Consider the following 14,978-nt stretch of genomic DNA (forward strand, 5'->3'; position numbering starts at 1 on the left):
AACAAACCAGGGAAGACCTAACGACACACAAAACTACAGTAAGGCATTGAACACAATCTCACTTTTGATTAGTCCATGATATGTGAGCCTGCCGTTTAGAATGATGCTTGATCGGGATGAATTTATCTGTGGCTGATTTTATTTGATGGGTTAGATTATTTTCTGAGGCTAGCCTATAGACAAAAACACCTGCTTTAAAAGAAGCATTGTACAAAAGATGAAACTTTGTTATGAATGAATACGTTCATTTTATTACTTCACCGCAAACCGACTTACTTTTCTTGTGGAATTTGTGTCGCATTTTTTAAAACATTGGAGCCATTTTCAGAGGAGAGATTACCGCTGAACATGGGCATTGTGTACATCCACATAGATTCGTTAGCAGCCATGCAATATTCCGTCAGTGTCATTATTGGGTGTTTGTCATAAACCTAAACAAAACATAATTCCATATTAATTAAATTATAATTTAAAACTATCATAAAAAAAATTGACACACATACTCGGCACACTTTCATTACACTTTCGACAATGTAAAGAAGTGAAATGAGCGAAGCAAAGATTTCTTCGGTGAACCTCGTGAAAAGCTTCACAAGGACGCTCCCCTCAAAGAAACTGACTACGAGAGCGATGATGAGAAGCCATATACCGATGTAGACCCTCGTCGTCAAGTAGTCGATTTCGCTCGTTTGACAAAACTGTGAACAACCACCTTTTATTGTTAATAAACTTTCCCTATCATTGTTCCAATTAATACTAAGTGTAATTATGATTAATTATTATACAGTACAACAGTGGCTTTGGAAATAATTGGATAAAGGAAATGTACCGTGTAAAGACTTTCGTCGAACAAGAGCAAAGGGCCAGTCGCTCCAATGATGACAAGTGGTTGTCCAGATAAAAGTGCAAATACTATACCACCGATAGCAGTTGATATAAGTGTTTCAGATATACCAACTAAATTATCAGTCTTGTCAGCTGAAAAAGAATACAAAATAAGAAAAATCTGACAACATAAAAGAAAAATTTCATTTGTCATCGAGAATCCAATCTGATTACACGACATTTGAAAAATGGCAAAAAGGAGGGAAAATTCAAAAGGTGTTGTTGAGATGGGAGGTTGGTGTTCGAGTGGATCGAGGTCATGATAGCTCAAGTGGTAGAGCAGCGGCATATCAAGCCGAAGATCGTGGGTTCGAATCCCGCTCGTGCCATTGACTTTTTTATCTCAACTAAAAACCTTAATTAATTATAATATATTAATTGGTCAAGCGGACCACGAAATTAGTGAATTTAATGGTCGCATTAATGTTGAAACTTAATTTTTAGACTGAAAATTTNGATCGTGGGTTCGAATCCCGCTCGTGCCATTGACTTTTTTATCTCAACTAAAAACCTTAATTAATTATAATATATTAATTGGTCAAGCGTACCACAAAATTAGTGTATTTAATGATTTGGAATGAAGTATACTTGACTCAGTAGAGCCAAGACATGAAGAAGGTAGCTGACTGACGAGGAGAGTTCTGAAACTCAGTGAGTCGAAACAAGTCGGAGGCTAGAAGACTTGAGTTGATAAGCCTTAGATTTGTGGTTGACTTGATTTTTAACTTTTTATTAATTTGGTCCAGACAAACGTTGCATTATGCATATGAAACTTATTTCTGATTTTACAATTTTTTTTAAACCTTCCATCCACACTAAAAGTAAGCATAAGCTTTCTGGTACTTCCACTTCAGAGATGCTCATGATTGAAATTAATTTGAATTGTACTATACCAGAAATTGTACTAACCCATTAAACCACCGAAGGTTATGGCACCAGAAAGTGCGGCAAAATACATAAAAATCGCCGCAGCAAGGCACTGGCCGTTAAATCCGTCTTTGACATCCGACTTATAATGCGGAAATCTTCTTTTTATGTCATTGATCAATCCACCCCAAGGACGCCGTGTTCTACGTAAAGGGTCGTCTTCTCCTTTTTTCTTCCAACCATCATCATCATCTTCATCGCCACCATCCATTAACGCTGAAATTGGAGAAAATGAACAATTCGCAATACGAAAGAAAATACCTTTGTACCTTTCTGTTCAGACGTTTCGAGCTGAACAGCTTTACTTTGACGTCTTCGAATAGCTTCAGTCTTTGCTTTTAGTTCGTTGAATGGCAGCAAAGCTTGCCTCTCCCAGTTGCCAGGAGGAAGAACAATGGAACAATCTAAGAATTCATTGATAGCCGATAACAACTCTTTACGAGCAGACGCTCTGTAAGCGATTTTATGAAACTCCTGCAATACAGGGAAATACATTAAAATTTGATGAATTTTAAAAATATAAAAGAAAAGTTTACTTACTGGATTGGACATCAATGTGGAAATTGAACGACCAATTTCATGGTAATCTAAATCAGCAGATAGTGGTCCCAATAATATGAACATGAATCTCACTGGTATTGGGATCTAAATCAGAAATTTTTTTTTTAAAGGCTCATTAAATCATATAAATGATCGATATTTAATTACCTCAGTGACAGTAGGTATCAAGATTCCTTCAGCTAAACGCACAAAAGCTATTGTCGGCTGAGCAAGAAAATCGACAGCGCCTACGAGTACGGTCGTGGCTTCTGCGCCGATCGGTATTCTTTTAAGTATACTTTCTTTTGCGGCCTTTCTCGTGAGGTCTTCCGAGGACGACATGTAAGTTTCTTCTTTCATATCGACCTGGTAAGAAAAGAAAAAGTGAGAATTTTTTGTTTCCCCTTTCTGTTCCTGTACTCACTGCAGTATGATTCGGAGGTTGAAGAAAATTCGCTTTCGCAGTGTCGACGGCCGACGCTGAAGGGACAAGCCTGGCTTTCCTGTGTTCATCGTTCAAATTCTAAATAACAATTTTATATTAGAAGTTTTACGCAGCGAAATAAATGAGATAATTAGTTAAGAAAAGAAGAAGATTAAAGGAGAAAATTAGCAAAATATTTTTGTTCACACTTGTGCAAAGCTAATCTACTTGAAACTGTTACAAAATTTGCTTATGTGCAATAAGCATCTGCGTTATGTCAAAACAGTGTACAATCATGAAAATAAGTTTGAAATAAAAATGGATGAATGTTTTTTAAAATAATTAATAGAAATAATACCAAGATAACAGGAAAATCATATTGTATTCATCAATATTATTATTATTTACAAATAATTAAGGTTTTCAGTTGAGATAAAAATTCAATGGCACGAGTGGGATTCGAACCCACGATCTTCGGCTTGATACGCTGCTGCTCTACCACTTGAGCTATTGTGACCTTGATCCACTTGGACATCAACTTCCCAAACAACCTTTTGAATTTTCCCTCCTTTTTGCCATTTTTCAACTGAAAACCTTAATTAATTGTAATATATTAATTGGTCAAGCAGACCACGAAACTAGTGAATGGAATAAGTTTAAAAATGAAGTATCACTTCACTAAAGCTCTCCGTGGCCATTTCATTTGTCGACGAGAATCAAATTGATTATGACATGACATTTGAAAAATGGCAAAAAGGAGGGCAAATTCAAAAGGTGGGGTTGAGATAGGAAGTTGGTGTCCGAGTGGATCGAAGTCACGATAGCTCAAGTGGTTGAGCAGCGTCGTATCAAGCTGAAGATCGTGGGTTCGAATCCCGCTCGTGCCATTGACTTTTTTTTATCTCAACTGAAAACCTTAATTAATTTTAATATATTAATTGGTCAAGTGGACCACGAAACTACTAAATTGAATTATTATTATTATTTTTTATTGCAGTTTTATTTTAAAATACAAAGGCATAAAGACAAAATGAAGTGAATATTGGCATATTAGCTGCGTGTAATACATAAAATAGAGAATTCCATGGGCTGCATGTGGAAATGGAGGCCAGAGTTTTAGCTGATGATGATAGAAATAATTCAATTGTACTGAAAACATACCTTTAAGAAAATACAAATATCTACTTGTACATATTTGCAAATAAAAAAAAAAACAAAAAAAAAACGCATCAATATTCACATTTCAGGATGTTAACACATAACAAAATCTCACAGGAAACAAAGGTTTCTTCTAATTTTACAGTTGAAAGGTATCTGGGAGAGAAGTAAATTCTAATCTATGTTATTGAAGTCTCTGGTAAAAACTAGTGCTATGCAAGACAACTATTGAGGTTGATGAGAACATGAAACTGAAAATGGTTTCGACAAACTTCACGACGTTCCGTGAATGTAATCTCTCGTTATTGAAATGTCAAGCAGATGAGCGAATGATCTGGGTGTTTAGATTTGAAAGAGGTCAATTACATTGTTCTCAGCATGTAGATCGGATAGCGAGCCTGTGTCGTCAAGTTCCAGTGACTGTGTGGCAAGCACAACAAGCAGACACATTTATTAGTTTTAGTACTAGAATTCTAATTTGGATGTACTGGAAGAGTTATGGTAGCTAGTTAATTCAGGGGGTTGTATTCTCAAAGAGAACGGGGTTTAGTCACTTCATTCTTTTAAGTTGAACCCACCATGGAATCGAACGATTCTTCTCGATTCTCCCTTATGCTGTGTGAGTACTAAATAAAAACAATTTATAAATAATTTTTCCATTAAATATGGATAAAATAAAATTAATTTTTGGCTAAAACCTAAATTAATTTTTTAAAGAAAAAAAAATGATGTAGACATGGAACATCAAAAAAGGCGTACCTGCAGACTTGAATAGCTTGCGGTGTTACGCCTAACATTAAACCTGAATCTTTCTTCTTGCACGTGCCTGTGCCTGAGGAGCAAAGCTCTCATCACGATCGGTTTGTCATTTTCCGTAATAAGTTCATCGATAGCCATCTGTTCGACAACACGGTACACAACACCGGGAAGTTCTTTTTCTTCTAAATCCACGAGGATCACGCCTGAAATTTAAAGTAACGTTTAATTCAAAATAACGCAAATGTTTTGTACAAGAAGAGACAAACTGACCGGTTTCGAGACATTTTCTAAGGTTGAGTAGCGAATGGAAGGACAGCGGGGCGACATGGGGTCGACCCCATCGCTCGGCACCTTCCTCGACGTCTTCTTCATATTTGATCCACCTGGCAGTCTCCTTCCACTCCCTTTCAGCTCCGATCCCACAAAGTTCATCAAGTTGAACAAACACCTGTCAAATAAAAAGTAATTTTTTTACCACATGGAAAATTTAGAATGGGCAGTGTATCCTTTGTATTTAACCGTCCTCAGGTCTAAGATTGTGTTGATTTATAAATTACAAAAGACCATTTGTCAATTAATAAGACTGTTTGTATGCATACTTTCAATGACACAATTAACGAAACCATCAAAACATCGATGCCATTGACTAATGATTTTCTCTTTTGTGATTTATATATCAACAGTTTTATTTTATTCCTGAAGAACGTCAAATTTAGGCTAAAAGCTTGATATTTGATTAATATCTCACAGCTGAACATAACCATGGTACACACCATTCTAACATCAAAAGCTAAGAAAAGTCAAATTTTTTACCTCGTGTGGACTGTGATCATATAATTTTTTCTGGCCGATGGATTCTTTTCTCTGCAAATCCTTAGGCCTGACGCTAAATCTTCTTTTCCCTTTGGATATATCAAATCTATGGCCTAGACGACAATATTTTTATTGAAAAAAATTATTCATTCTACTGTAATTTTTTTTTTTTTTTCAGTAGGCTTAGGAATATTTGTGTTTCACTTACTAACTAAATCATCTTGGTCCATTTCCTGCAGTGTTGATGTTTCCTCCAGCACCGCCTCACTCATCCGCCTTGGAAGCGCTTCAACGCCGGAACGTTTCCTCCACCCCGGATCTTCAACGAGGCTGTGCTTCCGGTGATGATGGTGATGGTGTCGCCTGAATAACGCAAAAAATGTTAATAATTGAATTTTTTTGTTTTTTAATATTTACTACCAATGCCGTCTTCGCTTTTTGTCCTGCTCTCGTTTCGCCTCATCAGTAACATCATCGCTAACTGGAATGTCACTACTAATTTTTCCTTCTTCAATTTCAGGAGATCCTAAAAAAATTGTACAGCATGAAATTTGTACCTTGATTAAATCTTTTTGTTCATTGTTCAATTTAAAATCGAGATTTCATCATAATTTATTATATGTATTATAAATCTTGATATTTTCCAACTTGAACAGATAACGATATCTGAAGTTTTTTTTCGAAGGATCTACGGAAGAGGTCAACACAGAGAAAAACTTACTTTCAGTTTTCGCCGAGCTTTCGACAGTTTTTATACTGACATCTTTTTCTGTTTTATTATCATATAAAAAAAAAAAATTAAAAACATGAAAAACAATTTGCACAAAAATTGAAATATCTGTTTTTAATTAAGTAATTTTTAATTATTAATTTATTCAATTTAAATAATGTTTAGATGCTGAGCACCAAAAAAAACGTAATGTACTTCTGTGCCCAAAACACCATGTCTTTTTATTTCCCCATTAAGGGTTTAAGTAAGATATTTCAATTTTTGTGCAAATTGTTTTTCATGTTTTTAGTTTTTTTTTTTTTTTTATATGATAATAAAACAGGCCCTGAAGATGACAGTATAAAAACTGTCGAAAGCTCGGCAAAAACCGAAAGGAAGTTTTTCTCTGTGTTGACCTCTTCCGTAGATCCTCCGGAAAAACTTCATGTTTCCAGCAGGTCGATAATCTAGCTCATAGATAACGATATCGCAAAACAAAAAATACATATTTAATATTTTGTTAGTCAAGTTTTAAATTTTTACCATTTTCTTAAAAATATTTATTGCCAGGATAATTGAGAGCCAGTACTTTACAATTTTAAATGAGAACGTATATTTTGTTTACTGAAATGTTTTAAAGGAATTTTAAAGGAGACCTGCAGAGCTTAGATATGCCAAACAATCACTTCCAGGTATCCTCTCATCATCATCAACAGATTCAACTCAATGAGAATATTTTGCTGCTTTTATTTAACCAACATAAATGATTTCTTCGCTCATAATTCAAAAATATTGACAGTGAGGATCACTTCTAGTATTATTAAGCTTTGTTAAAATGAAGAAAAAAATTCTCAATAAAAATAATATTGATGAAGTATTTACTTTGTTATATACATGTAGCTTTATAGTTCAATAATTTTTGAAATTAAGGCAGGCTTTTTTTTGTAGTGTTACTTATTAAGTCAGTTTCCAAATGGGTTTTTTAATTAAATATTAAGTTGGTTGTGAACAATTATAAGCATGTTATGTCAAACTTGCCTTAATTCAATATTGCAAACACACAGTTATATTTAAAAAGCTCATGTGTAAACAATTTCGACATTTTACTTGCTCAGCCTATTCTTGTTCATGTGCTCGAGGAAAGGCGATTTATAGCCAAGTCCGTCGTAAGGGACATAAAACATAATTAATTAAAACTACTAAAAGCTGGGTTGTAGCGAGGATTAATTACCTTGAACCTGTTTGCCTATGTCGAATTGAACCCGTTTGTCCGGTGAGGAGAGCGATATACATGTGTCCCTCGTCGAAGCCCTTTCCGAAACTTCGCCCTCTTCGCTGAGCGGTACATCATCTGCGATCGAAGTGTCATCGCCTTCCAGGGTAGGGCTGATTACAGATTTCGTGCTATGATATTTTTCAAACGATATTCATATATTATTTACCTTGTGGCAGTCGGGACTGTGTCGGAGTCGGTGCCCCCTTGGGAGCTCTTTCTTGACATCGCAGCCTGAAATAAATTTTTTTGATAATAATAGTAATAATAATCTTAGGTAATTTGATGAAATTTTTTTTTTACTGTTGGATCGTCAGCTGCCCCTTTACAAGAATGAGCCCTTTTTCTCTTAGAATGAAGCGCCTTTAAGGGCGCATGCATATGTGGGTAACTCTTTTTCCTGTGAACTGAAAAATTAAGGTTGTTAACATTTCCTCCTGATTGTCAAATTTTGCTTAAGTCTAAAAAGATTAAATTGCTAATTTTGATTTACTGGCAAAACATTTTGATAATGAAAATTGCATTTTATTTCTTAAGAAGTTAAGAAATAAGTCTTAAGAAGTTTTCTGTATGAAAAACATATTTTGCCGTATCTAATCAATTTCTTTTTATACTCGCTGTTTCGATCGGCCAAATGCGTTTTGGAATCTCGAAATCTTCAGTTAGTGCTGTGGGATGGTCTGGAGAAGATGGACAACTGATTGACAGTTAATTCTGAGAATAGGGGAAAAAGAACGATCTGTTTGTACACTGATGGCTCTAAGACGCAAGAAGGTACAGGAGCAGACCTTCTACCTTCGGCTAAATACGACGCTACTCTAAGCTCTAACCACTTACACTATCGTGAATTCATCCACTCGGAACCACCTCCTCATCTCAACCTACAACCTTTCCAATTTTCCATCTTTTTCATATATTTTCCAATATCGAGCAATCAGGATTCGATTCTCGACGAATTAAGAAATGGCCATGGGGAGCTGTTAGCGAAGTAAGTACTTCTATAATTAGTATATTAACCCATATATGTTTTATAGTCATAATTGACCTATTTAATTATATAATTTAGTTAATTATCCTTTTTATCTAAGGTCTTGGTTGAGAAGAAAAACGTCAGTGTCACGAGCGGGATTCGAACCCAAGACCTTCGGCGCTAAATAAGCTGCTGTAAGCTCTAACCACTTAAGCTATCGTGAATTCATCCACTTGAACACCACCTAATCTGAACCTACAACCTTTCCAATCTTTCATCTTTTTCCCATATTTTCAAATATTCTCCAATCAGGATTCGATTCTCGACGACTTTTTAATAATTATAATTGACCGTATTAATTATTTTAATTAATTATCCTTTTTATCTAAGGTCTTGGTTGAGATGAAAAACGTCAGTGTCACGAGCGGGATTCGAACCCAAGACCTTCGGCGCTAAATACGACGCTCCTGTAAGCTCTAACCACTTAAGCTATCGTGAATTCATCCACTCGAACACCACCTAATCTCAGCCTACAACCTTTCCAATTTTCCATCTTTTTCCCATTTTTTCAAATATTCTCCAATCAGGATTCGATTCTCGACGACTTTTTAATAATTATTAAGATATCGTGAGATGCGGTCGGGTGTGATGTAGGTTTCAGAAAAACATTTTCTTTGTCGTGCCAACGTTTCGATCTTTATTGAGATCATCTTCAGAGCCTGGGATTTACAAACATTGTTTACGTGTAGAAATGTGTAGAGATTAGTGACCGTTAATCGATAGTTATTCAGATATCGTGAGATGCGGTCGGGTGTGATGTAGGTTTCAGAAAAACATTTTCTTTATCGTGCCTATCTGGCACGATAATGAAAATGTTTTTCTGAAACCTACATCACACCCGACCGCATCTCACGATATCTGAATAACATTGTTTACATTTAACAAATACATTTAGGATGTGGAAAAGTGAATTTATACAATGCAAAATATATTTTATAAAGTATTTCTATTCACTCAAAGTGTTTGTCTTCTGTGTAATTTTTAATAATTATAATTGACCGTATTAATTATACTTTTTATCTAAGGTCTTGGTTGAGATGAAAAACGTCAGTGAATGAATGAATGAATGAAAAAAGTACTTTATTAGAAAACAAAAGAGAAAAAAATTGCACATAACTAAAAAGCACATAGCTGCACTGGTTATCAACCGTCTGCCGGAGTCGGGCTATAAATTTTTAATAAACAAAACAGGACTAAAAATTGTTATCAAGGAATAAAAAAAAAAAAAAAACCAAATAAGTAAAATAAAATAACAACATATCTATGTATATTTACGTACAATTATGCATAAATAACCAGGCTGTCTCATATATAATAAACAGTTAATTATTTAAATTAAAAAAACTAGTTCTTTCCTTTAGTTCCAGGTTTCCATCGCAAAATTTACTAAATTTAAGCACTCTGGGTTTAATAAAGAGTTATTCAGATATCGTGAGATGCGGTTGAGAGTGCCCAACACACGTCACGCAAGGATGGCACAATTACACAAAAGACAAACATTTTGAGCCCTGAAGATGATCTCAATAAAAGATCGAAACGTTGGTACGATAAAGAAAATGTTTTTCTGAAACCTACATCACACCCGACCGCATCTCATGATATCTGAATGACTATCGATTAACGGTCACTATTCTCTACACACGTTTAATAAAGAGATTAGTTGCTCTCTTTTCAACGTGGACAAGCTTATATGCCGTACTCAGAATTGCGCCAAAACTAGGCATTCTGCTAAAAATGTTTGTAAATTCCAGGCCCTGAAGATGATCTCAATAAAGATCGAAACGTTGGCACGATAAAGAAAATGTTTTTCTAAAACCTACATCACACCAGACCGCATCTAAATAAATATCGATTAACGGTCACTAATCACCACACACCACACATACTGGTAAAATGTGAAAACTATCGAGCCTGCCTGATGCAGAGAGATAACTTATTGGAACTCTTGCGGGATTATAATTATTAAGATAAAGTAACGCCTAACTTTGAAAAACCGTCGAACTGGCGGAATGGATGGAATTTTAGAATTTTGCGCTATGTTCAAGAATGGTCCTTATATACTAAAAACTTAGAGGAATCTTGTGTGTGAAGGAGACCTTTCACTGTGTGAGAGGTGCGGATAATATTGAGTGTAAAAGTGGCCACTCTTTATTATGGCCCAGGAGAAAATTGTCATTGAGCTGAAATTATTGAGCCAAGGTATTCCTGGAAGAGATGGCTAGGAAGGTTTAGTATCCTGCAGACAGGAAGGTCTCAAGGAAGAGAGCGGTGAAAGAGTAACTTGAGTCCTTTATTATTCTCCCTTTTTCTCAACGATTTCCCTGATTGTCTTGAATACGGTATACGTTGCGGAAATGTTGAAATAAAGATATGCAGACGATATTCTGACAGAAATATCCCTTAGAGCCTTACTAAATGGAATCTTTCGGTCAACCTAAACAAATCCAAAATTCTGGTTTTCCTTAGGGGAGGCAGGCTTGCGGCTAATGAACGCTGGTATTTTAAGAGCTCTAGCATTGAAATAGTAAGTGTAAATATTTGGGCTTAATTTTCACTCCTGAACTTTCATTCATGCTCATCTCAAGCGAAAAATATGCTATGAATTCAATCTGGGCTAAATGCATTTCGAATACTCTCGTCCCAGTTTGCAGTAAATACACAGGTAAAAAATCCCACCCCACTCTTCTTGTTTTAACCAATAAATATTTGTTTATGTTATGTTTTAAATTGAGAATATCAATTGGATGTAAGCACACTTAATCCTTAATCCAAAAACAAGGATAAAAGATTTTCAATGTTTACTTTTTACGGAATTTAAAATGTTTATTCAGTCTCATTTGAATTCTGAAGCAATAAACTGTTTAGGTTTCGTCTTTGTTTTCTTAATTTCAATTTTTAAACTTAAAAATGCCACTTAGTGCTGAGGATGTTGCGCGTGGTGTGGCACTTATTGATGATGGACGTTCCATCAGGTATCAGGCTATTGCCATCGGAGTTACCTAAGAAACGATGCGAGACGCCTTTAGATGTTCTCGGGAAACTGGGTCCTACCATAGAAGGCCCGGTTCTGGACGCCCTAGGGTAACAGAACCACAGGATGACCTTTTTTTTGTCTTTGGGAAGTTCTTCTCGTGTAGAAATGCGTGGTGATTAGTGACCGTTAATCGATATTTATTTATAAATCGTGAGATGCGGTCTGGTGTGATGTAGGTTTCAGAAAATGTTTTTCTGAAACCTATATCACACCAGACCGCATCAAACGATTTCTAAATAAATTTGGGAACATTGCAAAACCGGCACCTTACTGTCCAAGCGATTCTTCAGCTCCAGGAAGTTAGAGGTGTACAAATTTCTGAACGCACTGCTTGAAGAAGATTAAAATCAGTATGGACTGAAGGCTTTTCGCCCCAGAGGACCAGGATTGACCAGACCACACGGAGTTGCACGGCTCCCATTTGCTCGAGAACACAGCCATTGGTCTTTGAACTGTGCTGTACTTTTTACAGATGAGATTTGCTCTACGATCTCCAGGTGACGAGAAATAGTGTGGAGGACGCGAAATGAAAAGTACGAAGCCTGTAATTTTTCCCAGAGCCAATCTTTTCAACGTAGCTCAGTGACGGTGTGGGCGGGAATTTTTACGGAGAATTATTCAGAAATCGTGAGATACGGTGTGGTGTGATGTAGGTTTCAGAAAAACGTTTTCTTTATCGTGCCAACGTTTCGATCTTTATTGAGATCATCTTCAGGGCCTGGGATTTATAAACATTGTTTACATTTAACAAATACATTTAGGATGTGGAAAATTAAATTTATACAATGCAAAATATATTGTCTGCTGTGTAATTGTGCCATTCTTGCGTGTCGTGTCGAGAGTGCCAGTGAGATTTTGCTGTTTTATGTTTATACACGTTGGATTTTGAATGGGTGGGGAAGGATGTCGGTATAGAAAAGACATTTTTGTATAAGGCGTCGGTTTCTTTGAGGTGAAAAGAGCCGACAAAGGGAAAAAACATTGGTAATGGTTCGGCCAGATTATCCTTTCAGGATTATATAGAAAGGGGGTAAATAGGAAAAGGAAAGCTAAATTGTTGAAAAATTAGACTATGTGAAAAATGTTTGATGTGTGGAATGTAATTTAATGATATAGGTGTGTTATCTGTATTGAATTTTATTAATGATATCGGCGTAGCTGCGACTGAGTTTACATGTATCTGTTCTGTAATTGATGCTGTGTTAATCTCTGTTGATATAAACCATTTCTAAGAAATTATGTTTATGTTTTACGTAATATTTTTGACTTCCTTCCCCATTCAAAATCCAACATATATAAACATAAAACAACAATATGTCACTGGCACTCTCAACACGACACGCAAGAATGGCACAATTACACAGAAGACAAACACTTTGAGTGAGTAGAAATATTTGATTGAATATAAAAAATATATTTTGCATTGTATGAATTCATTTTTTTCCACATCCTAGATGTATTTGTTAAATGTAAACAATGTTTGTAAATCTCAGGACCTGAAGATGATCTCAATAAAGATCGAAACGTTGGCCCGATGAAGAAAATGTTTTTCTGAAACCTACATCACACCAGACCGCATCTCACGATTTCTGAATAATCATCGATTAACGGTCACTAATCACTACACATTTCTATGGAGAGTCGCACAGAGTTGGTTGTTGGTCGTGGAGGGTCTTTGACGGCCACGATCATGTGGATGAAATTTTGGCACATCGTGGGTTGTCCACCCTCCATGAAATCTGTGACAATTCTATTCCAATCCACGATCTCGCCCGTCCACATGTCGCTCGCATAGTACAAACCTTCAGTAGCGTAACGTCAGGGTCTTAGCCTGGCCAGCCCGTTTTCCAGACTTAAACCCCATCGGACTTTATGGGATAACCTCAAAAGACGAATAAGACCACGTCCATCATTTCCTGATACACTCCACGATCTCGAAAGGACTCTTCGCAAAGAATGTGCGAACCTCCAGCAAATTTCCAGTCTGGTAGAAAGTATGCTGAGGCGTCTTCGAGATGTAAATTAGGGCAAGAAAAAATACACCACATTGAAATATTAATTAAAAATCTAAAACAAAATTAAAACAAATTTTACATGTCCGCCTTTTTTTTCAAATATTTATTTTCCTTAGCAATTTCCTCTTTTTTTTTACTATTTTAGACAAAAACTCAATTATTAAACCTTAAAAAACGTGACTGATTTTTTTTCAATTTTCATTTTTCTTAGAATTTTTTTTTTTTTACGTTTTTAGACAAATACGCAATTATTAAACGTTAAAAAACGTGAAACTGATTTTTTTAAAAATTTTCATTTTCCTTAGAAATTTTCTTTTTTTTACGTTTTTAGACAAAGACGCAATTACTAAACCTTAAAAAAAAAGTGACTGATTTTTTTTAAATTTTCATTTTCCTTAGCAATATTCTTTTTTTTTACGTTTTTAGACAAAGACGCAATTATTAAAGGTTAAAAAACGTGAAACTGAATTTTTTCAATTTTCATTTTTCTTAGCAATTTCTTTTTTTTACGTTTTTAGACAAAGACGCAATTATTAAAGGTTAGGGATGGTTAGGGATGGTAACCTAACCATCCCTAACTATTAAAGGTTAAAAAACGTGAAACTGAATTTTTTCAATTTTCATTTTTCTTAGCATTCTTTTTTTTCCATTTTTAGACAAAGACGCAATTATTAAACCTTAAAAAAAAAGTGAAACTGATTTTTTTTAAATTTTCATTTTTCTTAGCAATTTCTTTTTTTTACGTTTTTTAGACAAATTCGCATTTATTAAAGGTTAAAAAACGTGAAACTGATTTTTTTTCAATTTTCATTTCCCTTAGCAATATTCTTTTTTTTACGTTTTTAGACAAAGACGCAATCATTAAACCTTAAAAAAAACGTGAAACTGATTTTTTTTCAATTTTCATTTTCTTTAGCAATTTATTTGTTTACGTTTTTTAGACAAATACGCAATTATTAAAGGTTAAAAACGTGAAACTTTGATTTTTCTTTTCAATGTTCATTTTCTTAGCAATTTTCTTTTTTTTCCATTTTTAGACAAAGAAGCAATTATGAAATGTTAAAAAACGTGAAACTGTGGTTAATACATAAGAATATATACAAATCAAATTATTTTACAAGTGGGTGGAATTTTTTCTCTGCCAGTGTACACAATTTTTTCTGCTGTCTGCTCGATTTTGATATGAAACAATTGCATCCAGACAACGCTATTTTATCCGTAAAATTTATCACCTCCCTTCTTTCACCCCAGAAAAAATTATTGTCACGAACGGGATTCGAACCCACGACCTTCGCCGCTCCTCAATCACTTGAGCTATCCTGACTTCGATCCACTTGGGTTCGAATCCCGGTCGCGACACTGACTTTTTCATCTCAACCAAGACCTTAGATAAAACGTATAATTAAATTAA

The 14,978-nt window shown here is 35.1% G+C and overlaps 1 protein-coding gene across 8 annotated transcripts in view; it reads right to left on the minus strand.

Moving 5' to 3' along the window:
* The window catches only part of LOC106670436 (band 3 anion transport protein), a 239,046-nt gene that overhangs the window by 4,908 nt on the left and 219,160 nt on the right, over nt 1-14,978 (minus strand). For 5 of the 8 annotated variants that reach the window (XM_024228293.1, XM_024228294.1, XM_024228297.1 and 2 more), the window contains 19 exons: nt 7,792-7,895; nt 7,658-7,722; nt 7,447-7,601; nt 5,927-6,032; nt 5,715-5,869; nt 5,507-5,619; nt 4,964-5,141; nt 4,694-4,896; nt 4,513-4,560; nt 4,301-4,354; nt 2,777-2,875; nt 2,521-2,718; nt 2,353-2,457; nt 2,082-2,286; nt 1,795-2,028; nt 830-978; nt 504-698; nt 277-431; nt 63-173 (listed from right to left, as the gene is read on the minus strand). In XM_024228293.1, the coding sequence (XP_024084061.1) occupies nt 63-173; nt 277-431; nt 504-698; nt 830-978; nt 1,795-2,028; nt 2,082-2,286; nt 2,353-2,457; nt 2,521-2,718; nt 2,777-2,875; nt 4,301-4,354; nt 4,513-4,560; nt 4,694-4,896; nt 4,964-5,141; nt 5,507-5,619; nt 5,715-5,869; nt 5,927-6,032; nt 7,447-7,601; nt 7,658-7,722; nt 7,792-7,895 (2,632 nt within the window). The remainder of the gene's footprint in view (nt 1-62; nt 174-276; nt 432-503; nt 699-829; nt 979-1,794; nt 2,029-2,081; nt 2,287-2,352; nt 2,458-2,520; nt 2,719-2,776; nt 2,876-4,300; nt 4,355-4,512; nt 4,561-4,693; nt 4,897-4,963; nt 5,142-5,506; nt 5,620-5,714; nt 5,870-5,926; nt 6,033-7,446; nt 7,602-7,657; nt 7,723-7,791; nt 7,896-14,978) is intronic. The other 3 variants (XM_024228295.1, XM_024228298.1, XM_014400807.2) reach the window with 3 other exon arrangements.

Source organism: Cimex lectularius, unplaced genomic scaffold (assembly GCF_000648675.2).
Source record: "Cimex lectularius strain Harlan isolate CLEC.00 unplaced genomic scaffold, Clec_2.1 scaffold1, whole genome shotgun sequence".
Classification (NCBI taxonomy): Eukaryota; Metazoa; Arthropoda; class Insecta; order Hemiptera; family Cimicidae; genus Cimex; species Cimex lectularius.